The 23,954-nt window shown below is 43.7% G+C and overlaps 1 protein-coding gene across 1 annotated transcript; it reads right to left on the bottom strand.

The window, feature by feature from the left end:
* Nucleotides 1–217: 217 nt before the first annotated feature.
* sdhc (succinate dehydrogenase complex, subunit C, integral membrane protein) lies at nt 218–23,907 on the bottom strand. Its single transcript, XM_059949836.1, has 6 exons — nt 23,813–23,907; nt 3,116–3,172; nt 2,644–2,745; nt 1,123–1,184; nt 655–818; nt 218–410 (listed from the first exon to the last, which is right to left on the bottom strand). Exons 1-6 carry the CDS (start codon nt 23,827–23,829, stop codon nt 306–308), a joined length of 507 nt encoding a protein of 168 aa, XP_059805819.1. The 5' UTR covers nt 23,830–23,907; the 3' UTR covers nt 218–305.
* Nucleotides 23,908–23,954: the final 47 nt, after the last annotated feature.

Raw genomic sequence — 23,954 nt, 5'->3', positions numbered from 1 at the left:
AGAACATACCTCACTAACATGGCTGCTGGAGAGTGACAATGGTCAAGCTAACTTCACCAGAATGGCAGCTTGAGTGACTATGGAAGAACTGACCTCACCAACATGGAAGCTGCACCAGACCAGCAAGGCTGCTGTGCGGAAAGTGACCTTCTCATCACTGATGCTTTACACACAGAGGGGAGAGGAAGGGGCCCCAGATGAAGAGTGAGGACAAGGATGAAATCAAAGCTTTATTGGAAATAATGTACAGACTTGGACAACCCCTACCACATCCCTCCATTGCCCCCCACGACAATGACTGTTCCTCACATCAAGGCCAGTGTCAGGCAAGTGGCCAGGGTCAGCGTGAGGACAAGGTACCCAGAACTCTCCACCTGTGTCATCTTCAGAGCATGGGCTGTGTCCCAGGCCTGTAAAGAAAACCAACAGTAGGTTACAGTCCTATGCCCCAGCCACTACACACTTGTCACCAAATATGCGTCACCCCACAACCAGATGCTATTCCCACACCCTTCCCCTGATGCATTCACCCCTCAGCCCATCAAACTGCACTCCCAACAGCCTCACCTTATCATCTATCATTCTCATACATACACATATCACCCCCTCAAACACTTCCATATATCAGTAGAGCCCCTCTCCACAATCACTCACCAGATGCCTCACTCCATTCCAGGTGTGGTAGGCCAGGGGGAAGGAGATGGTGAACTTGGCGGCTCCAATCAGCTCTGGGCCAAGCTGCAGGCTGCGCACAACTTCTAGGTAACTGGGGAAGTCACCAGGCAGCAACAAGGCAGCCAAGGCAAAGAGAGAAACTCCTGGGGGAGGTAGGGACAGGTCAGTCAGTGGCAGGGGTTGAAACTTGAGATAGGGGGAGGGAATTGTGCAGGTGCAGAGGGTGTGTGAAGACGTAGGGGCAGTGGGGGGGGTGGGTGTGATGAGGGATTATTAGATTCGGGGAATAGGGATGATGGGGGTTGGAGGAGCATGTAGGATTGATGGCAGAGGACGTGGGGGCGTGATGCAGGGGTGACGGAGTTGAGACATAAGGGCGATGTGGGGTGAAGGGAGCAGTAACGGGGTGGGGTTACGGCTGATATAGGAGCAGTGATATGTTCTCACCTGTACTGAGGGCAGCCCCTGTGCCTCGATGCATCACTGACATGGCCATGGGCAGGGACCACCTGGTGGGACACAGTGACATTGGGACAGGTGTTTTAGCAAACTAGCCGCACATCCCCCCTCTTCACAACTTCCTAATAACAACCCCCAACTCCACTACCTGTTCTCAATCCTCATTCCTTTCCCCATCTCCTCCTTCCTCCACCAACACATTCTCCTACTTATCCCATTCCAATCAAGTCACTCATTGAAGAAAGATGCCCCTCCTCCCACTGTGACCATGCCAAGGCTTATCACCCTTCAACAGTAATTCACCTTATCCAATTAGATCAGTTGATGTAGTTGGGTGACAGCATACTGATAGTTCAAAAGGCAAAAAATACGACTAAAAACATCATTAATAACACTTTTTCTGAGGTAAACTGTAGTAAAGTACACCGCAAACAATGAAGAGGCGAGCAAAGGAGTTGACTTGAGGGGAAACCATGCTGGTACAATGCAAAGTTGGAGCATAACACGTCTGAGAAGGTGTCGGAGTTGGAGTGGAGTCAGTGTGGAGGAGTGTTGTAGCTCGTCCACCTAAGCCCGGGAGCAAGGTTGGATTGATCTAAGCGCTGGGGCAATTTGGAAAGGTCAAGAACAGCCTCAGGCTGGATTATGCGGTCTAGGCCCAGAGTGTACTGCTGCGTCTGGGCCCGGGTCCTACTGCAAGGCATGATCTGGTGCTTGGACAATTTAAATGTGAACCCAGATAGATTGAAAAGGCAGGGCGTTGGGACCGGAGGCAAGGGTTGGACCGATTCCACTCACTTTTCCGCAATGTTCACTCCTCTCTCCACGGTGTTCAGGCAGTGAGACTGCTCTGGCTGCTACATGGTTCATGTCTGCATGCTTCACAACGATTTGCCCCACCATGTGATGAACTAAGACCGAGGCTATGGGCCTACTCCTGCTGCTCCATGATTCGGGTCTATGGACTTAATTTGGTTCAGAATGCTGTTGCTTGCTTTTATTGTTTGCATGATTTGTGTTTTTTTTCCTCTTTCTCTGTGCCTAGGGTGTTGGGTCTTTTTTTAAAAAATTGGTTCTTTCAGGTTTCTTGACAAATTTCAGAGTGATGTTATTTATATGTACTTTGAATCCTTTGTATCCTGCTGCGCCCTGCCTGTTTTAGTGTCTAAATACAGAGGCTGTATTTGATTCTACTATGCCTCTGACAGTGAATTTCATATCACCCACTTTCTGTGCAAGCTCCCCTGTAAAGGTCATCCCTCTCACCTTACACTTGTGCCTTCTACACTTTACTATGAGAAAGATTACGCTCCACCCTATCTGTGCCTCTTATAATCTTACATCAGGTCCCACTCAGGCCCCTTTGTTCCAGGGAAAGCAATTCCAGCCTATCTGTGACTAAAGCCCTCTATCCCCGGCACCTGGGATGGGAAACCTCCTCAGCACACTGCCCAGCAAAAACTCCTCCCTCTTGCAAGTGTAATAACGAGAACCCTTCCCAGTGCCCACCTGTAGATAGTGATGTGGGGGGACAGCGGCCTGTTCAACTGCTGGTTCTTCTGCCAGAATCGATCCATCTCCTGCTGGGCTGTGGAACCTGCTCGAGAGAACCTAAAGGAGGGGCAGACGAACATCAGACATTCTTACACCTCTCACCAATGCTTATCAGGGCTATCTATGGGACATCGCCAAAACAATGGGAACATGAAAGCAAAAGTTTCTGCAGATGCTGATAATCTTAAGCAACACACACAAAATGCTGGAGCAACTCAGCCTGTCAGGCAGCATCTATGGAGGGAATAAACAGTTTGTTTTGGACCAAGGTCTGTCTACAAACTGTTCTTTAGAACACAGCGAAAACAATGGGAACTCTCGCAAACCATAGTAATGCCCCCAAATTCAGTGATTCCCCCCAGCACAAAACAGTGGGAACATCCACAAAGCAGTGAGCAATCCGGCCTTTTCCTCAGCAGTGACTCACCTGATGAGAAGGGTGGCAGGAGAGAGTGCTGAGCTCAGGCGGCTGCTGCCAACCAACCTGTGAGGGAGAGAGAGAGAGACAGTCTAGGATAAATATTCATAAATTGCTCTTTCCAATTGACTCTGCTGAGACTCCTCACCATTTATGCTCCTGCACTGCTTCTCCTCAGACTCCTCTGTTTCAGTGAAAACAACCCCAGCCACTCAACCAAAGATGTAATGTTGAGGCTTTTTAACAAGGTAAAGGTGAGGACCCACTTGGAGTATTGTCAGTATTTGTACCATCTACGAACCTGCTGACGATAGAACCATTGCTGGTAGAATCTCAGGTGGTGACAAGAGGGTGTACAGGAGTGAGATATGCCAACTAGTGGAATGGTACCACAGCAACAACCCGGCACTCAACGTCAGTAAGACGGAAGAGTTGATTGTGGACTTCAGGAAGGATAAGATGAAGGAACATATACCAATCCTCACAGAGGGATCAGAAGTGGAGAGAGTGAGCAGCTTCAAGTAACTGGGTGTCAAGATCTCTGAGGATCTAACCTGGTCCCAACACATGGATGTAGTTATAAAGAAGGCAAGACAGTGGCTATACTTTATTAGGAGTTTGAAGAGATTCGGCATGTCAACAAATACACTCAAAAACTTCTATAGTTGTACCGTGGAGAGCATTCTGACAGGCTGCATCACTGTCTGGTATAGAGGGGCTACTACACAGGACCGAAAGAAGCTGCAGAAAGTTGTAAATCTAGTCAGCTCCATCTTAGGCACCAGCCTACAAAGTACTCAGGAAACCTTTAGGGTGCGGTGTCTCAGAAAGGCAGCGTCCATTATTAAAGACCTCCAGCACCCAGGGCATGCCCTTTTCTCACTGTTACCATCAGGTAGGAGATACAGAAGCCTGAAGGCACACACTCAGCGATTCAGGATTGGCTTCTTCCCCTCTGCCATCCAACTCCTGAGTGGACTTTGAAGCTTTGGATACTACCTCACTTTTTTTAATATACAATATTTCTGTTTTTGTACATTTTTTAAATAATCTATTCAATATACTTAATTGATTAATTTGTTTATTATTATGTTTTATTTTATTATTATTTTCTCTCTCTCTCTCTCTCTGCTAGATTATATTTTGCATTGAACTGCTGCTGCTAAGTTAACAAATTTCATGCCACATGCCAGTGATAATAAACCTGATTCTGATTCTGAGTTTTGGGCTCCTTATCTAAGAAAGGATGTAATGGTTCTGGGCCTGTACTCACTAGAGTTCAGAAAAGTGGGGGGGGGGGAAAGGGAGGGGAAAATGTCACTGAAAACTATCGAATGTTGAAAAGTCTCGATAAAGTGGATGTGGTGAGGATGGTTCCTATGGTGGTGGAGTAAAGGGCCAGAGGGCACAACCTCAGAATAGAGGGATGTCCATTTAGAATGGAGATAAGAGGAATTGCTTTAGGCAGCGAGTGGTGAATCTGTGGAACTTGTTGCCACGGGCAGCTGTGGAGGCCAAACCATTGGGTAGAAGTTGAAAGGTTCCTGAAAAGATGAAATATGATGGCAAACTAGACAATAATACAAAGCAGGATACCAAAATTTTTTCAGTTATATAACGAGTAAAGGGGACTTGAGAGTTGATATTGGACCACTGGAAAAGATGCTGCTGAGGTAGTAATGGGGGAGAAAGAAATGGCAGATGAACAATGAGTACTTAGCATCTGCTTTCACTGTCGAAGACACTAACACATTATAAAGGTCTGTGGGAGTCAGGGACATTGGTCATGATCTTTGTTATGTGTCATTCCACCTGTTTTCCTCACTGACTGGTTTAACCACCAGCTGCACCCAGGAGATGGATATCTCACTCCCAAAAAGAGAGATGAGGTCCTGCAGACAATTAGGGAGTTGGAAAGAAATTAAAAAGCACAACCCCAAGCGTAGTAATCTCTGGATGCCAAGTGCTAGTGAGGCAAAGCAAATGGATATAAAGGATATCGGCCATCTAGAAAATGAGGCAGGAGAAATAATAAACGCAGGAGAAGGAGATGGCTGAAGAACTAAATGATTATTTTGCATCAGTCTTCACTATGGAAGACAACAGCAGTGTGCCAGATGTTGTATGTGAAGGAAGAGAAGAGGGTGCAGCTACTATTATAAGGGAGAAGGTGCTCAAAAAGCTGAAAGACCTAAAAGTACATAAGTCATGTGGACCAGATGAACTGCACCCTAGGATTCTAAAAGAGGTAGTGTTAGAGAAAATGTGGCGGGATTAGCAATAATCTTTCAAAAATCATTGGTCTCTGGCATGGTACCAGAGAACTGGAAACTTGCAAATGTCACTCCACTCTTTAGAAAGGAAGAAGACAGCAGAAAGGAAATTATAGACCAGTTAGCCTGACCTCAGTGGTTGGGAAGATTTAGAGTCAATTGTTAAGGACAATTTAAGGTGATGGAGTACTTGGTGACACTGGACAAGATACGACAAAGTCAGCATGGTTTTCTTTAGAGAAAATCCTACCTGACTAACCTGTTGAATTCTTTGAGGGGATTACCAGTAGGATAGATAAAGGGGATGCAGTGGATGTTGTATATTTGGACCTTCAGAAGGCCTTTGACAAGGTGCCACACATGAGGCTGTTTACTTAGTTAAGAGCCCGTGGTATTACAGGAAAGTTATTAACATGGTTAGGGCATTGGCTGCCATTGAATAGTGGTGTTCTGCAGGGGTTGGTGTTGGGACCACTTCTTTTTTATGCTGCATATAAATGATTTAGATGATGGACTAGATGGCTTTGTTGCCAAATTTGCAGATGATACGAAGGTTGGTGGAGATGCAGGTATTGTTGAGGAAACAAGTAGGATGCAGAAGGACTTAGACAGATTAGGAGACTGGGCAAGAAAGTAGCAAATGAAATGCGATGTTGGAAAATGCATGGTCATGCACTTTGGTAGTAGAAATAAATGTGTGGACTATTTTCCAAAAGGGGAGAAGTTACAGGAATCTGAGTGCAGAAGCACTTGGGAGTCCTCATACAGAACACCCTAAAGGTTAACTTGCAGGTTGAGTCATTGGCGAGGAAGGCAAATGAAATGTTAGTATTCATTTAAAGAAGTCTAGAATATAAGAGCAGGGATGTGATGCTGAGGCTTTATAAGGTATTGGTAAGGCCTCATATTGAGTATTGTGAAGTTTGGGGATCCTCATCTCAGAAGAGATGTGCTGACATTGGAAAGGGTCCAGAGGACCTTCACAAGGATGATTCCAGTAATGAAAGAGTTATCATACGAGGAATGCTTGATGGCTCTGGGTCTGTATTCGGTGGAGTACAGAAAGATTGGGGGGGGGGGGGGGGGAGATCTCATTGAAAACTTCCAAATGTTGAAAGCCTAGACAGAGTAGGATGTTTCCCATGGTGGAAGAGTCGAGAACAAGAGGGCAATTCCACAAGATAGAGGGGCGTCCATTCAAACAGAGATATGGAGAAATCTCAGTAGCCAGAGGGTGGTGAATTTGTGGAATCTGTTGCCACCTGCAGCTGTGGAGACCAGGTCGTTGGGTGTATTTAAGGCAGAGATTGATAGGTCCTTGACTGGACATGGCATCAAAGGTTATGGGGAGAAGGCGGGGAATGGGGTTGAGAAGGAGAAAAAAAAATCAGCCATGATTGAATGGTGGAGCAGACTTGATGGGCGAAATGGCCTAATTCTGCTCCTTTCCTATGTCTTATGGTCTAAATGACTGTGTGACTGTGTGACTGTGTGACAGCGAGTAGGGGTTCAGATTTGTGGACTGTGATCTCTTCTGAAGTTGAAGTAAAAGGCATGGCCAAACAATATCCTAGCAGGCAGATTTGCCAGTGCTACTCAGGTGGGTTGGCAGGAACAAGGATCCAAAGGAGCAAGGAAGCAAATAAGAAGGTGGAAAGTGAATCAGACAGCAGTGACCATAAGCTGAATAGGAATAATAGGAAGGAAAATGGTCAGGAATAAGAAAAGTCTACTACATTAAATTTCATTCATTGCAATGCAGGGTTGGCATGATAGCATAATAGCTAGCACACTGCTTTGTAATACCAGTGACCTGGGTTCAATTCCCACCGCTGCCTGTAAGGAGTTTGTGTGTTCCCTCTGTGACCGTGTGGGTTTCCTCCAAGTTCACAGACGTTCCGTTTAATACGTTAATTCATCACTGTCACGTGATTCGGCTTGAGTTAAATTGGGGGATGCAGGTTGGCATGCTTGAAGGGCTGCAATGGCCTATTCCACGTTGGGAGGGGAGGGAGGGGAAGAAGGGAGGAAGGAAGGAAGGAAGCCTGGTAGGTAAATGGATAGGTACATGGCACTGGGATATTATTGCCATTACAGAAATGTAGTGAACGGTGATACAGGACTAGCAGGTAAACGTCTAATGTACAGGGACTTTAGGTGAGGTTGAGCTAGAGGAAAGAGGAGAGGGAAGTTTAATTTCTGATAAAGTGAACATCACGTTAGTAGTCTGAGATTAAATTACTGAAAGATCATCCAGTTTATGGGTGTTGCTGAGAAGTATGGAGATAATCAGAGTTTTAAGTGAGATGCAGATTCAGGAAAGAGGGAGTGAGAAACAAATAGAGGATAATCACAATTCCTCCTTACCTTCATTCTAAAAGGTTCCCCTTAAATTTTGATAATCACAATGTTCTCTTGGGTAATAAGATAGCTAAGTGACTGAGCTACCAATATGGGAGCACTTTTTGGCCAGTGGCCATAGTTCCATTATTTTTTAACTAGTTAAGAAAGGCACAGAACCAGTCGACAGGCTCAAGTTCTAAACTGGGGCAATGGCAAATTTTGATGATATGAGAAAGGTTAACTGGAATAAGTTGTTTCCAGGCAAAGGGACAACCAGGCAAATGGGAGGCTCTTAAAGGTGAGAGAGTGAGTATGATCTGAACTTTTCTGTTGGAGTGAAGGGCAAGACTGCTATGAGCAGGTTACCTAGCATGGCAAAGGATATTGAGGCTGTGGCCAAGAAGAAGGAGGCATGGGTTAGGTACAGATAGTTGGGATCACATAAATCCCTGGAGGTACTGGGAATGCAAGTGGGAAATAAATCAAGAAGGAAATCAGGAAGGCAACAAAAAGGGGGGCAGGAGATAAATTTAGCAGATAAAATTAAGGAAAACTCAAAAAAGATTTGTTAAGTATATTAAGACAAAATAAAATGTAAACTAGGAAAACAATAGGGCCTCTCAAAGACCAAAGTGAACATCATTGTGAGGAGTTGCAGGTGATTAGCAAGGTCCTTAAGGACAAACAAGAGAAAATCTGCAGATGCTGGAACTCCAACTAACACACACCAAACGCTGGAGGAACTCAGCAGGCCAGGCTTTATCTATGGAAAAAAGTACAGTCGACCTTTCAGGCCGAGACCCTTCAGCAGGACTGGAGAAAAATAGATGAGGAATCAGAGTTAAAAGGTAGGGGGAGGGGGAGAGAGAAACGCAAGGTGATAATTAAAATGGACTGATGCAAGATATGGACTGATGCAAAATAATCACTTTTTCTAGCAGATAGAGCATAGGTGCTTGGCGAAGTGGTCTCCCAATCTACATCTGGTCAGACTGATATACAGAAGGTCACACTGGGAGCACGGGACACAGGGGATGACCTCAACAGACTTACAAGTGAAGTGTCATCTCACCTGGAAGGACTATTTGGGGCTCTGAATGGCAATGAGGGAGGAGGTGTAGAGACAGGTGTAGCACTTGTTTAGCTTGCGAGGATAAGCGCCAGCAAGGAGATGAGTGGGGAGGGATGAATGGACAAGGGAGCAGAAAGCGGGGGGTGGGGTTGGAGGAAGAAAAGATGTGCTTGGTGGCAGGATCCCGATGGAGATGGCAGAAGTTACGGACCGGATGCAGCAAACCAGATTGACAGGTTTACTACACACCATCAGGATATATCTATAGAGTCTTTCAAAAGCAGAGGTGGAGGAGTATGCCTCATGATCAACTCTTCTTGGTGCACAAATGTATCAGTGCTGTCCCAATTCTGCTCACTAGACCTGGAATATCTAGCAGTAAAGTGTTGTCCTTTTTACCTACCACAGATGTTCTCTGGGGTCATTCTGGTAACAGTTTACATTCCAGCTCAGGCCAATGTCAAGCAGGCTTTAGATGATCTGAGCAATGGGATCAACATGCATGAAACAGCGCACCCTAACGCCTTCACCAACATTTTGGGAGATTTTAACTGTGCCAGTCTGAAAAAAAATCACTAAGCAAATACCATCAACAGATCACTTGTAATACTAGAGGAAACAACGCACTGGACCATTGCTACATCACCATCAAGAATGCCTACTGTGCTATTCCACGCCCTCATTTTGGGAAGCCTGATCACCTGGCTGCACTTCTACTCATCGAGTATAGTCAGAGACTGAAGACTGCAGCACCAGCAGTGAGGACCAAGAAGGTATGGACAAAGGAAGCACAGGAGCACCTATAGGACTGCTTTCAATCGGTGGACTGGACTGTATTCAGGGATTCGTAAACACAAAATACTCAGTAAAACCTGTGTGGATGAGTATGTGCCCACAAAGACTTACTGTACATTCCCAAACCAAAAGCTGTGGATGAACCAGGAGGTACGTTGTCTGCTGAAGACTAGATCTGTGGCATTCAAGTCTGGCAACCCAGGCCTGTACCAGAAAACCAGGTATGATTTGTGGAGGGCTATTTCAAGGGCCAACAGACAATTTCGAATGAGGTTGGAGGCAACATCAGATGCACAGCAACTCTGGCAGGGTCTGCAAGACATTACTTCCTGCAAAGCGAAACCCAATAGCATGAATGGCAGTGATGTTTCACTACCAGGTGAACTGGACACCTCTATGCACACTTTGATAAGGAGAAAATAACTACAGCTGTGAAGTTCCCTGCTGTACCTGATGACCCTGTGATCTCTGTCTCACAGGGTGATGTTAGGCTGTCTTTAAAGAGAGTGATCCCTCACAAGGCACAAGGTCCCAATGGAGTATCTAAGGACATCTTCAACCATTCACTACTACGGGCAGAAGTTCCCACCTATTTCAAAAAGGCAACAATTATACCAGTGCCTAAGAAGGATAATGTGGGTTGCCTTAATGACTATAGCTCGGTAGCATTCACATCAACAGTGATAAAGTGCTTTGAGAGGTTGGTCATAACTAGACTGAACTTCTGCCTCAGCAATGACCTGGATCCATTGCAATTTGCCGATCGCCACAACAGGACAACGGCAGAAGCAATCTCAATGACTCTCCATACAGCTTTAGATCACCTGGACAACACAAACACCTACATCAGGATGCTATTCATGGACTATAGCTTAGCATTTAATAGCATCATTCCCACAATCCTGATTGAGAACTTGCCTAGGCCTCTGTACCTCCCTCTGCAACTGGATCCTTGACTTCCTAACTGGAAGACCACAATCTGTATGGGTTGGTGATAACATATCCTCCTTGCTGGCAATCAACACTGGCGCACCTCAGGGGTGTGTGCTTAGCCTACTGCTCTACTCTCTATATACACGACTGTGTGGCTAGGCATAGCTCAAATATCATCTATAAATTTGCTGATGATACAACCATTGTTGGTAGAATCTCAGGTGGCGATGAGAGGGCATACAGGAGTGAGATATGCAAACTAGTGGAATGGAACCGCAGCAACAACCTGGCACTCAACATCAGTAAGATGGAAGAGCTGATTGTGGACTTCAGGAAGGGTAAGACAAAGGAACACATACCAATCCTCAGAGGGATCAGAAGTGGAGAGACTGAGCGGCTTCAAGTTCCTGGGTGTCAAGATCTCTGAGGATTTAACCTGGTCCCAACTTAAGAATGTTATTATAAAGAAGAAAGACAGCTATACTTTATTAGGAGTTTGAAGAGATTTGGCATGTCAACAAATACTTCCACAGTTATACCATGGAGAGCATTCTGACAGGCTGCATCACTGTTTGGAATGGAGGGGTTACTGCACAGGATCGAAAGAAGCTGCAGAAGGTTATAAATTTCGTTAGCTCCATCTTGGGTACTAGCCTACAAAGTATGCAGGACATCTTTAGGGAACGGTGTCTCAGAAAAGCAGCGTCCATTATTAAGGACCTCCAGCACCCAGGGCATGCCCTTTTCTCACTGTTACCATCAGGTAGGAGGTACAGAAGCCTGAAGGCACATACTCAGTGATTGAGAAACAGCTTCTTCCCCTCTGCCATCCGATTCCTAAATGAACATTGAATCCTTGCGCACTACCTCAATTTTTAAAAAAATATACAGTATTTATTTTTGCATTTTAAAAATCTATTCAACATATGTAATTGATTTACTTGTTTATTTATTATTATTACTTTACTTGTTTTTTTCTCTGCTAGATCATGTATTGCATTGGACTGCTGCTGCTAAGTTAACAAATTTCACGTCACATGCCGGTGATAATAAACCTGATTCTGATTCTGAATTATGTGCTGGATGCAGAAGCAGGTAGGGTCGTAGGTGAGGACAAGAGGAACCCTATACCTGGTAGGGTGTAGGGAGGATGGGGTGAGAGCAGACGTGTGCAAAATGGAAGCAGGCAGCGTTGACGGTGGAGGAAGGGAAGCCCCTTTCTTTTAAGGAGGACATCGCCTTCATTCTAGAATGAAAAGCCTCATCCTGAGAGCAGAAGGTCTTTAATGACAATTTCTCCTTTGCTTTTACCATAGAGAAAGGCATGAAGACTCTGAAACTATAAAAATTAAAAGGCAATGCATTGGGGACAATCCATGTTATAACAGACATGATAATAGATTAAAGCTATTAGAGTAGAGAAATAACCAGCGCCTGACCAGTTATATCCAAGACCATTGTGGCAAGCTGGAATGAAAACCGCAGGAGCCATGTCCGAGATTATACACATCATTTGCCATGGGTGAAGATTCAGTAGACTAGAGGGTAGTGAATGCTATGCTTTATTTACCAATGTTGGTAATGCAAAAGCTGGGAACCATAGACCAGTAAGGGTAATATCTATGCTTGGTAAGATACTGGGGGAGATTCTGAGGGACAAGATACACATACATCTGAAAGACAGGTTGATTAGGGGTAATCAGCAGTTTGTCGGAAGAACATCATGTCTTTTGAAGTTCACTGAGTTTTTCTGATGATTTGTCTATGAGGCCAGGATAGTAAATAGTAGGTTCAGAGGGGCACCAGTAAGGTTCAATATGATATGCTGTTTAGGTTACACTGCACAGGATCCATGGAGAAGAGACTAATTGGGAACACAACTGGCTAAATGTAGCGTAAGCAGAGGGTCATAGTTTGTTTCTCAGACTGGAGGTGGGTGCTCAGGTAGGAAAGGGTGGGGTCCTGTGGTAAAGAGCAGCCTAAAGGCTGATTTATACTTCTGCGTAGCAGCCTACACCATAGCCTTCGTAAGTGGCTTGCGCTGTTGTAAGCATTTATACCTGTGCGTTGGTGTGTCTGCGTCACTCTGCAATTCACTGCCGAAACGCTAGTTGTTGGTGGGATTTCTATGCCACTGTGTAGAGTTTCTTTGTGTACTTCAAACAATGGCGACTGAGCGCATCATGTTGGGAGTTGGAGCTAATAAATGTTAAACAAGGGTTACTTTTATTGAAATTACTGCAACACAGAAAAGACAGAAGACGTCAGAGGAGATGGTATGTACGACCATTGAACGGATTGAGGCAGGAGGGTGAATTTTCTGTGCTTGTCCGGCCACTGAGAGACATGGACGAGGAAATGCATTTCAAATATTTTCCATTGTCGGCAGGTAGATTTGACGATTTGGTTCATCGTCTCCAACCATTTATTTTGCATCATTGTACGCACAGTATCCCTATAGACAGGAGGAAATGTGAGGCTACCAAGCAGACCAATCACAGTTGTTGTGGTCTGCGTCGCCGCGACGCGCAGTTACATTTTTGGAGAGGTGCGTGTCAGGCTAGGGCGTAGGGTAGGGCATAGGTTACGCGGCTATGCCGCACCGTTTGACACAGCATTCGTTTGACACAGAAGTATAAATCAGCCTTAAGTGGGATAATGGTAGTAGCCTCAAGTGGGGGAGGTACCTCATGACAGATACTACACTGTTGGCAGGGGCAGTAAAGTAGTGCCACACTGTGGGAGGGATGGTGAGGAAGTGCCCTGATCTGCTGTCCCACACTAGGACTCCTCCACTGAGGCTGTTCCCTTCTCTCTACCCTCCCCAGCGATCCCAACCTTACAGTGAGACAAGAATCTCTGAATGACCTTCTATTGCTTTTTATTGGTGGTTGGCAGACCAACTAAAAAGGTGCATTACTGCCATCTACTGAACTGGACCATGGGTCAGGATATCTAAATCCTTAAGTATTTATACTTATATCAAATTCTATTAAAAAAAGACCTGTATTCTTAAGGATCTGCACTATATATTTAAAACAATAATCCTGTGATCCTTCCTGCAAAATACTGTTAATGTTAAATTGTATTTTATTCTATGTTAACTTTAAAATCAACCGCCCCCTCTCTTATTACATCTTGGAGATCTCACCAGTATATGCTCAATCATTTCTTGCTGATTTCGATACTCTCACCTCCCACTAGTGCGTTTCTTAGTTAAAAACAATGTACTGTCTAGCCCTGTGTGCCCAAACCTCAATTTCGATATTATCACCTCCTCCCTCCTGCTTTTTCCTGCATTCCTCGACCATCCCACTTCTTTCTGGATATTATAAAGCTGTCTTCCTGCTCTGACTTCATCCCATTGTGTTCTCCACATTTTTTGATTTTACTTTTAATAACATTTTTCATTTCCCCTTTACTATAGTTTTACTTGTGTAACCCCCTGGGTCACCTCAGGCTCGCTCAGCTCGTTCTTGTTTAGGGGGAGCAGCCTTCAGCCCCGCCAAACTGGGTAATCAGCTGGTGTGGATGCTGTGTGATGTCCCCGCCTCGCCCAAAAACAGACAGTACACCATATGCAATTAAATGAGTACAATTTATAAAGGTTACTATAACTAAGTGATTAATAACGATACAGTATATATGAAGAGAAAAAAAATAAAGAAAAGGCGCCAAACTTATCAAAGTCCAAACCACTTCGTGCACAACTGTTGGAGCTCAATTTCTGAAGTCTTCTGGCCACCATTCGATCCCCTCCGAACTCCTCAACTCGCAGCTCAGGACCCTCCGAACTCCTCGACTCTCCAAACAGCTCTGGACCCTCCGAGTGGTCAACCAAGCACATCTAGCTTCATCCCCCCCCCTCGGAGAATCTCCCGGCCTCAGACCCCCCTTTGGGGTCCGATCCTCGCCCAGCTTAGAGCATTGCGTCCTCTCTCTTGACCCCTTCGCGCCGATCTGCCCAAAAGCCCGTCAACAAAAGCTTACAGACTCAGAAGAAAGAACATTAATCCCCATTTGGTTTACAAAGGAATACCATTCTCGTTATCAGTAAATTAGCATTCCTGCTAGTTAACAAAAAGAAGAAACCCTCTTTACACTTGAATGTCCACATCTGCTCATAGCTGCCTCCTTTACAAACTTACCTGCTTGCTCATTCCCCCTAATACAAACACGAGCTAGAATCCACACAGAACATATACAGAGTCCCGTCATTTTAAGTCGAAATAAGATTTGTATTATCTCACACATACTGTCTGGTCTTGTCTCTGAATATATTGTTTTAGACTCCTGATTGTTGTGCTTGAATGAGACAATATTACAACTCTCATTGCTCTCACTGCCTCCACCTGTATAGAATGAGAAATCATCACATCCTCACGTTTTTTCATGTTAAAACCAGGCAAAGGCACTGTGGCACTCACTGTCTTATGACTAATTCCTGTCCTTCAAGTCAAGTCACTTTTATTGTCATTTTGACCATAACTGCTGGTACAGTACATAGTAAAAATGAGACAACATTTTTCAGGACATTAGTGTTACATGACATAGTACAAAAACTAGACTGAACTACGTAAAAAAACAATACAGAGAAAGATTCACTGGACTACAGACCTACACAGGACTGCGTAAAGTGCACAAAAACAGTGCAGGCATTACAATAAATAATAAACAGGACAATAGGGCAAGGTGTCAGTCCAGGCTCTGGGTATTGAGGAGTCTGATAGCTTGGCGGAAGAAACTGTTACATAGTCTGGTCATGAGAACCCGAATGCTTCGGAGCCTTTTCCCAGATAGCAGGAGGGAGAGGAGATTGTACGAGGGGTGCATGGGGTCCTTCATAATGCTGCTTCCTTTGCGGATGCAGTGTGTAGTGTAAATGTCCACGATGGTGGGAAGAGAGACCCCAATGATCTTCTCAGCTGACCTCACTATTTGCCGCAGGGTCTTGCAATCCGAGATGGTGCAATTTTTGAACCAGGCAGTGATACAGCTGCTCAGGATGCTCTCAATACAACCCCTGTAGAACGTGATGAGGATGGGTGTGGGAGACGGATTTTCCTCAGCCTTCACAGAAAGTAGAGATGCTGCTGGGCTTTCTTTGCTATGGAGCTGATGTTGAGGGACCAGGTGAGATTCTCCGCCAGGTGAACACCAAGAAATTTGGTGCTCTTAACGATCTCTACCGAGCAGCCATCGATGTTCAGCGGGGAGTGGTCGCTCCGTGCCCTCCTTAAGTCAACAACCATCTCTTTTGTTTTGTTCACATTAAGAGACAGGTTGTTGGCTCTGCACCAGTCCATTAGCCACTGCACCTCCTCTCTGTATGCTGACTCGTTGTTCTTGCTGATGAGACCCACCACGATCGGCGAACTTGATGATGTGGTTCGAGCTGTGTGTTGCAGCACAGTCACAGGTCAGCAGAGTGAACAGCAGTGGACTGAGTACGCAGCCCTGGAGGGCCCCCGTGCTCAGTGTGATGGTGTTGGAGATGCTGCTCTTGGTCTCCCAGTCAGGAAGTCTAGTATCCAGTTGCAGAGGGAGGTGTTCAGGCCCAGTAGGCTCAGCTTTCCAATCAGTTTCTGAGGGATGATTGTGTTGAAAGCTGAACTGAAGTCTATGAACGGCATCCGAACATATGTGTCTTTTTTGTCCAGGTGGGTTAGGGCCAGGTGGAGGGTGGTGGCAATGGCGTCATCTGTTGAGCGGTTGGGATGGTACGCAAACTGCAGGGGGTCCAGTGAGGGGGGGGGGCAGCAGGGTCTTGATATGCCTCATGATGAGCCTCTCGAAACACTTCATGATGATGGATGTAAGTGCAACAGGACGGTAGTCACTTAGGCAGGACACTGAAGACTTCTTCGGCACGGGGATGATGGTGGCGGCCTTGAAGCACGTTAGAACGGTGGCGCTGCTCAGGGAGATGTTGAAGATGTCAGTGAGAACATCTGCTAGCTGGTCTGCACATCCTCTCAGCACTCTACCAGGGATATTGTCTGGTCCAGCAGCCTTCCGTGGGCTGACTCTGCACAGGGTTCTTCTCACATTGGCCATGGTGAGACACAGAACCTGGTCATTTGTAGGAGGGGTGGACTTCCTCGCTGCCATGTAATTTTCCGCCTCAAACCAGGCGAAGAAGTTATTCAGCGCATTTGGGAGGGAGGCATCACCTGCACAGTCAGGTGATGTCCTGTAATTGGTGATGTCCTGGATGCCCTTCCACATGCGCCACATGTCGCCGCTGTCCTGGAAATGGCTGTGGATTTGCTGGGCGTGTGCATGCTTTGCCCCTCTGATGGCTCGGGACAGTTTGGTCCTTGCTGTAGTTAGAGCTGCCTTATCACCTGCTTTAAAGGCCGAGTCGCGGGTCCTCAACAGCACATGCACCTCTGTGGTCATCCATGGCTTCTGGTTAGTGCATATAGTGATGGTCTTGGACAGAGTAAGATCATCAATGCATTTGCTGATGTAGCTGGTCACTTCCTGCTTTTCCTTCAATAGTCCATGCAAAACTTCTGATTTCCTTTCTTTCTTGTTCCCAGCATGGATCTAAAAGCTGTTTAGTCAGGTGATTTTCTCCAAGCCCTTGAAGGTTTACCCAATTTGTTGATGCAAGCTGTGTTCTTCTCAGTTCCAGAGGTGTCTCTGCCAATTCTACTGGCATTGTGTTGTTCACTGGTGTTGTTCTTATTGCCCCAATGATTAACTTTAATGCATAAATTTGAATTATATCCAGTTTCCTGAACATACTGTGTGGTACTGATCCATAGTTCCATATTCCAGTATTGATCTCATTATATATATATTGCTTTCAAGAACTTCCCATCAGCTCCCCCTTCCTTTCCTATTAAACACTTCAGAATATTTTGCACTTTCTTACTTTTGGTTATTATTTCCTTAATATGTGTTTAACATGCGAGTCTTTTATCAAAACAAATTCCTAAAAATTGAAGGGTATCCATACTTTCTAATTCTATACCATCAAGTTTTAGTTGAAGTGTTGTTCTATCCTCTCCCTAATGAAGCCCATTATTTTGGATTTCTCTGCTGAAAATTAGAATCCCCATTTTAATGTCCAATCTTCCACCATAACTATTGCCTTGAAGTTTCTGTATTATAAATTCCACATTCCTAGCCCTTTCCATGTAGCTCCGCAAACAATAATACTCTGATACTTCTATTTATATTAGAAAATACATCATTTATAGCAAATAATAGTGGACTAACAAAACCTCCCTGAGGGGTTCCATTTCCTACATTTTGTTTACTTGACATAGATTTCCTGACTTGCAGTATGATATTTCTACCAATTGAAAAATCATTTATCTACTTTAGCATTCAACCTCTAATTCCCAATTTATATAATTTGATGATCAAACCTTCCTTCCACATCATATCAACACACAAAATGCTGGAGGAACTCAGCAGGCCAGGCATCATCAATGGAAAAAAGTAAACAGTCAACGTTTCGGGCCGAGATCCTTCATCAGGACTCCTCATGGTCTAGACATCAAACTAGATCCAAGGTTTTTCTTCCTCTCCTAAACCCAATCTTCTTTCAATTTCAAACGTCAATCTCTTATTTTCTCCCCCATGGTTTTACATAAATGTGAGATAAATGCTATTGCTACAACGTGCTAAAATGCTAGGATTCTTGTCTGGTTTATGTATTGGAACCACGATTGGTTCTTTCCATGCATTAGGAAGGTTCCTTTGTGCCAAACATGGTTAATTAATTTTAAAATAATTTCCTTTCCTTTCTCACTCAAATTAGAAAGCATAATATGACCTATCTGATGCTTCCCAGGTGACGTTTTCTTTGCCTAAGAACACTGTTCAATCATCACATTTAATGTACCTTCAAAATTTCTATCTATCCCTAATGTTTCCAAGTTCTCTAATAATGTTACCGCTCTTGTCCTTCTTCCGCCATTAATCATATAGCCAGAACTGTCTATTTTAACAAAAGTATACACTAGCATTTCTGCTTTCTTTACATTCGATGCTGCAGCTCTCTCCCCATCACACAACACTGGCTGATACAATTTCCCTAGTGAGACCATTCGTTCTTTTTATCATCTTCCAAACTCTTTCAATGGGTAAACAAGAGAAAATCTGCAGATGCTGGAAATTCAATCAACAAAATGCTAGAGGAACTCAACAGGCCAGGCAGCATTTATGGAAAAGGGTACAGTTGACATTTCAGGCCCAGACCCTTCAGCAGGACTCTCAGTGGATGTTTGCATTCCTCAGGAGTTGCAAAATATACTCCAATATTCCTGCTTCACCTTTCCAATTGTTATCCTTACTATTGCTTGTATCTTTTTATAATCAATTAATTTTTGAAAATTGTGTGTCCTGTTGATCATTCTAAATGCTCTATTACGATGGCTCGTTGCTTCCCCACTTTCTTTTGCCCATCATGGCACCATTTTCTTTTTAGCTCCATTCCCTTTCCTTGAGAGATATTGTTGCTGCTGTCATTATCCCTTTTACAATCCTGTCACATCAAAGACCCATGTCCTGATTAATTTCAGTATTCTGTAATTCTTGGATACTTACTTCTTTAGATTTCCCCCAAACTGCCTTCTCAAACAGCCAGCATTCCATCAGACTTTCCTGGCCTTTCACTATTTCTATACCAATTCTACATAATACACCTCCCATGAACACTTTCCTGATAAAGATGCCATAACTGAAGTTAAATCAATTGCTGATTCTGAACCTGAATTAAAATATACTCTTGTCCCACCTTCAAGAGATCAGTACTAAATATATAAATATGTTTGGGTATTTAGAGGTCAAGGAAGAGGAAGTGTTGGGCCTCTTAATGAGCACGTCCCCAAGACCTGATGGGAATTACCCCAGGTTATTAAAGGAGGCAAGAGGTAAGATTGCTGGGCACTTGACCAGTATCGTCATGTCCTCTCTAGCCACAGGTCTAGCCCAGAGGATTGGCAAGTGGCTAATGTTGTACTTCTATTTAGTAGGGGAACAAAGGAAAATCCGGAGCACCATAGACTGGTGAGTCTCATTTCAATTATGGGGATATGCTGGAGAAAATTCTTAGGGATACAAGCACTTAGAAACCCATGGCCTAATTAGGAAGAATTAGCGAGAAGTCCATGGCCCTTTCAGGAAGCAATTCGGATGACACAGGATATGTACATCCCAAAGACAAAGAAGTATTCTAAAGGAAAGATGACATAACTGTGGCTAACAACAGAAATCAATGCCAACATAAAAACCAAAGGGCAGATAACAGAGCAAAAATTAGTGGGAAGTTAAGAGGATTGGGAAGCTTTTAAAAACCAACAGAAGACAACTAAAAAAGTAATTAAGGTAAAGATGGAATATGAAAGCAAGCTAGCCAATAATATGAAAGAAGATACCAAAAGTTTCTTCAGACACATAAAGTGTAAAAGAGAGGCAACAGTGGATATCAGACTGCTGGAAAACAATGTCGGAGAGATAGTAACGGGGATAAATGAAATGGCAGACGAACGGTGGAAGACACTAGCAGTATCGTGGACATACCTGGTATCAGGAGTCATGAAGTGTGTGAAGTTACCATAACTACAGAAAAGGTTGTTGGGTAACAGAAAGATCTGAAGATAGATAAGTCACCTGGACCAGCTGGTGTACACCCCAGAGTTCTGAAAGAGGTGGCTGAAGGGATTGTAGAGGCATTAGTTTAAGTTTAAGGATAGTTTCATAGTCACAGTATAAGGATAAAGGTGAAGCCTTTTAGGACCGAGATGAGGAAAAACTTCTTCAGACAGAGAGTGATGAATCTGTGGAATTCTCTGCCAAAGGAAACAGTTAAGGCCGGTTCATTGGCTATATTTAAGAAGAAGTTAGATATGGCCCTTGTGGCTAAAGGGATCAGTGGGTATGGAGAGAAAGCAGGTACAGGGTTCTGAGTTGGATGATCAGCCATGATCATACTGAATGGTGGTGCAGGCTCAAAGGGCCGAATGGCCTACTCCTGCACCTATTTTCTATGTTTCTATTAGTAATGATTTTCAAGAATCGCTAGATTCTGGAATGGTTTCAGAAGACTGGAAAATTGGAAATGTTACTCCACTCTTCAAGAAAGGAGAGAGGCAGAGTAAAGGAAATTATACGCCAGTTAGTCTGACCTCAGTGTTTGGGAGATGTTGGAGTTGATTATTATGTATGAGGTCTCAGGGTACTTGGAGCCACAAGATAAAATAGGCTGTAGCATGGTTTCCTCGATAAACCTGTTGAAATACTTTGAAGAAATAACAGGCAGGTTGGACAAAGGAGAACCGGTTGATGTTGAATATTTGGATTTTCAGAAGGCCTTTGACAAGGTGCCACACATGAGGTTGCTTAACAAGCAACAAGGCCATGGTATTACTTGAAAGATTCTAGCATGGATAAAGCAGTGGCTGATTGGCAGGAGGCAAAGAGTGGGAATAAAGAAAGCCTTTTCTAGTTAGCTGCCAGTGACTAGCGGTGTTCCAGAAGGTTCTGTATTGTACATCTTTTAAATTTCAGCAAACCTGGCAACCTTTTATTCAATATTTTCATATGATCTAATTTTTTTTCTTTCTTTTTTTTAGGTAATTTTTTTTTCTTTTTTTCCCTCTTTCTCTGCGAAGTTTCAGAGCTGACCAGAAGGATGTTTTCTTTTTTTTTGTAATTTTATCCTCAAATGGACTGCCCAGTCCCTTTTTTTTTGTTTTAGGTTAGTTAAGTGGGTTTTTTTTCTTTAAAAAAATTTCTAGTCTTTTTTTTTGTATGAATTGCCAAGAGGAGTTGTGGTTCTTTATTTATACACAATAGCCTAATATTACATTTACATGACTTTGACAGTATACATCCCTTTCTTTTTTTTTTACATTTATTGCATTGTATTTGATATAACTTCTCTGATTTGTATCTATTCATTTTTTTTTTTAAAAATCAATAAAAAAAGATTGAAAATGAGAAGGACAGACAGATTAGGAGAGTGGGCAAAGAAGTGGAAGATGGAATACAGTGTCAGGAAGTGTATGGTCAAGCACTTTTTTAAAAGAAATGAAAGGGTCGACTATTTTATAAATGGAAAGAAAATACAATAAAATGAGTCGCGAAGGGGCTTGGGAATCCTTGTGCAGGATTCTCTAAAGGTTCATTTGCAGATTGAGTCTGGTCTGTGGTAAGGAAGGCGAATTCAATATTAGCATTCATTTCAAGAATATAAAAGCAGGGGTGTAATGTTGAGACTTTATAAAGCACTGGAGTGTTGTGAGCAGTTTTGGGCCCTTATCTTAGAAAGGATGTACTGAAACTGGAGTTTAAAGGACAGTCATGAAAATTATTCCAGGATTGAATTGCTTTTCATATGAAGCGAGTTTGATGGCTCTAGGTCTGTATTTGCTGGAATTCAGAAGAATCAGGGGTGACCTCATAGAAACCTATTGCATGGTGAAAGGTCTTTTTTTAGAGTGGATGTGGAAGGGATGTTTCTCATGGTGCGATAATCTAAGACCAAAGGACACAGCCTCAGAATAAAGGGGTTTCCTTATAGAACAGAGATGAGTAGGAATTTTTTTTAGCCAGAGATTAGTGAATCTGTGGAATTCTTTGTCACAGGCAGTTGTGGAGGGTAAGTCTTTATGTATATTTAAGGCAGAGGCTGATAGATTCTTGATAGGCCAGGGCACGAAGAGATTCGGGGAGAAGGCAGGAGACTGGGGCTGAGAGGAAAATTGGATCAGTTATGAATGGTGGAGGAGACTCAGTGGGCCGAATAGCCTAATTCTGCTCCTATATCTTATGGTCCTTATGTGTGGCAGTTTGTGCCTTACCAACTTGAGTTGTTTGATAATGTGATGAGAGAGATTGATGAGGGTAGGGCAGTGTGTGCATGGACTTTAGTAAGGTGTCTGACAAATCCCTCCTGGAAGGCTAATCCAGAAGATTAAGATTCATGGGGTCTGTGGCAAATTGGCTGTTTGAATTCTGAACTGGCTTGCGCACAGAAGACAGAGGGGAGTGGTTGAAGGAACATTCGAACTGGAGGTCTGTAATTAGTGAAGTTCTGCAGGGATCTGTGCTGGAACCTCTGCTGTTTGTGATATATATAAGTGATTTGGATGAAAATGTAGATGGGTGGGTTAGTAAATTTGCAGATAATACCAAGATTGATGGAGTTGTGGATGGTGTAGAAAACTAGCAAAAAATACAGCATGATATAAAAGAGTTGCATGTATGGCTGAAAATGGCAGATGGAGTTTAACCCAGTTAAATGCAAGGTATTGCATCTTGGTAGAGCAAATGCAAGGAGTGAGCACACTGTTGCTGAGCAGAGAGATCTTGGGATCCAAGTTCATAGTTCCTTGAAAGTGGCTACACAGATTGATAAGGTGGTTAAGAAGGCTGATGGAATGCTTGCTTTTATTAGTTGAGGAATTGAGTTCAAAAGTCAGGAGGTTATGCCGCAAGTTTATAAAACTCTGGTTAGGCCATATCTGGTGTTTTGTGTACAGTTCTGGTTCCCACTATAGGTAGGATGTGGAGGCTTTGGAGAGGGTGCTGAAGAGGTTTACCAGGATGCTCCCTGGTTTAGACGGCACGTGCTATCACGAGATGCTGGATAAACATGGGTTGTTTTCTCTGGAGTGGTAGAGACTTAAGGGTCATCTGATAGAGGTTTACAAGATTATGAGAGGCATATATAGAGTAGAGGGTATCTGTTCCCTAGAGTTGAACTGTCTAATACCGGAAGACATGCATTGAAAGTAGAAGGAAGTAGGTTCAAGGAAGATGTGGGGTTAAGTTTTTTTTTACTGAGAGTGGTGGATGCCTGGAATGCACTACCTGATGTGGTGGTAGAGGCAAAAGCTTTTAAAAAACGTTTGGATAAGTATGTAGATATAAAAAAGATGGAGCGATATGGACATGGTGTAGGTAAGTGGGATTAGTGTTTGGTTGCTTTTTCGCTGGTTCACCAGCACGCAAGGATTTAAAAATGTGATGGTCGCCTTTAGAAAAAAAATCACTTATCAAAATATTTAACAAGACAGGACTACAAACACTCCCTAGTGGAGGACCATTATTTTCTACAGGATAAACCTTAGAAAGCTCCTTAGCCCAATTATACATTCGTACACCAATCTCAACACTTAACAGTTTTATCAACAGTCCCTCCTTCCAAAGCATATAATAATCCTTCTCAATATCGAAGAAGGCTGCCACTACAACCTCCTTATTAACCTGTGCCTTTTGAATATCAGATGCCAGACAGAATACAAAGTCTAAAATCCTCCTACTGACCTCCACAACAGCGCCATCTTCCTCGGTACGTGACGCTCCCAAAATTACGTCATGGTGCAAACGTCAGGAGAAGCGACAACATAAAGTGACGCCCTAAGTTGCGAGGAACCATGCGCAGTAGGATGTGGCCTGACCTCAGCAG

This window comes from Hypanus sabinus, chromosome 25 (assembly GCF_030144855.1).
Source record: "Hypanus sabinus isolate sHypSab1 chromosome 25, sHypSab1.hap1, whole genome shotgun sequence".
In the NCBI taxonomy this organism is placed as follows: Eukaryota; Metazoa; Chordata; class Chondrichthyes; order Myliobatiformes; family Dasyatidae; genus Hypanus; species Hypanus sabinus.
The sequence above is the reverse complement of the archived record's forward strand: the minus strand, read 5'-3'. Positions and strand labels throughout refer to the sequence as shown.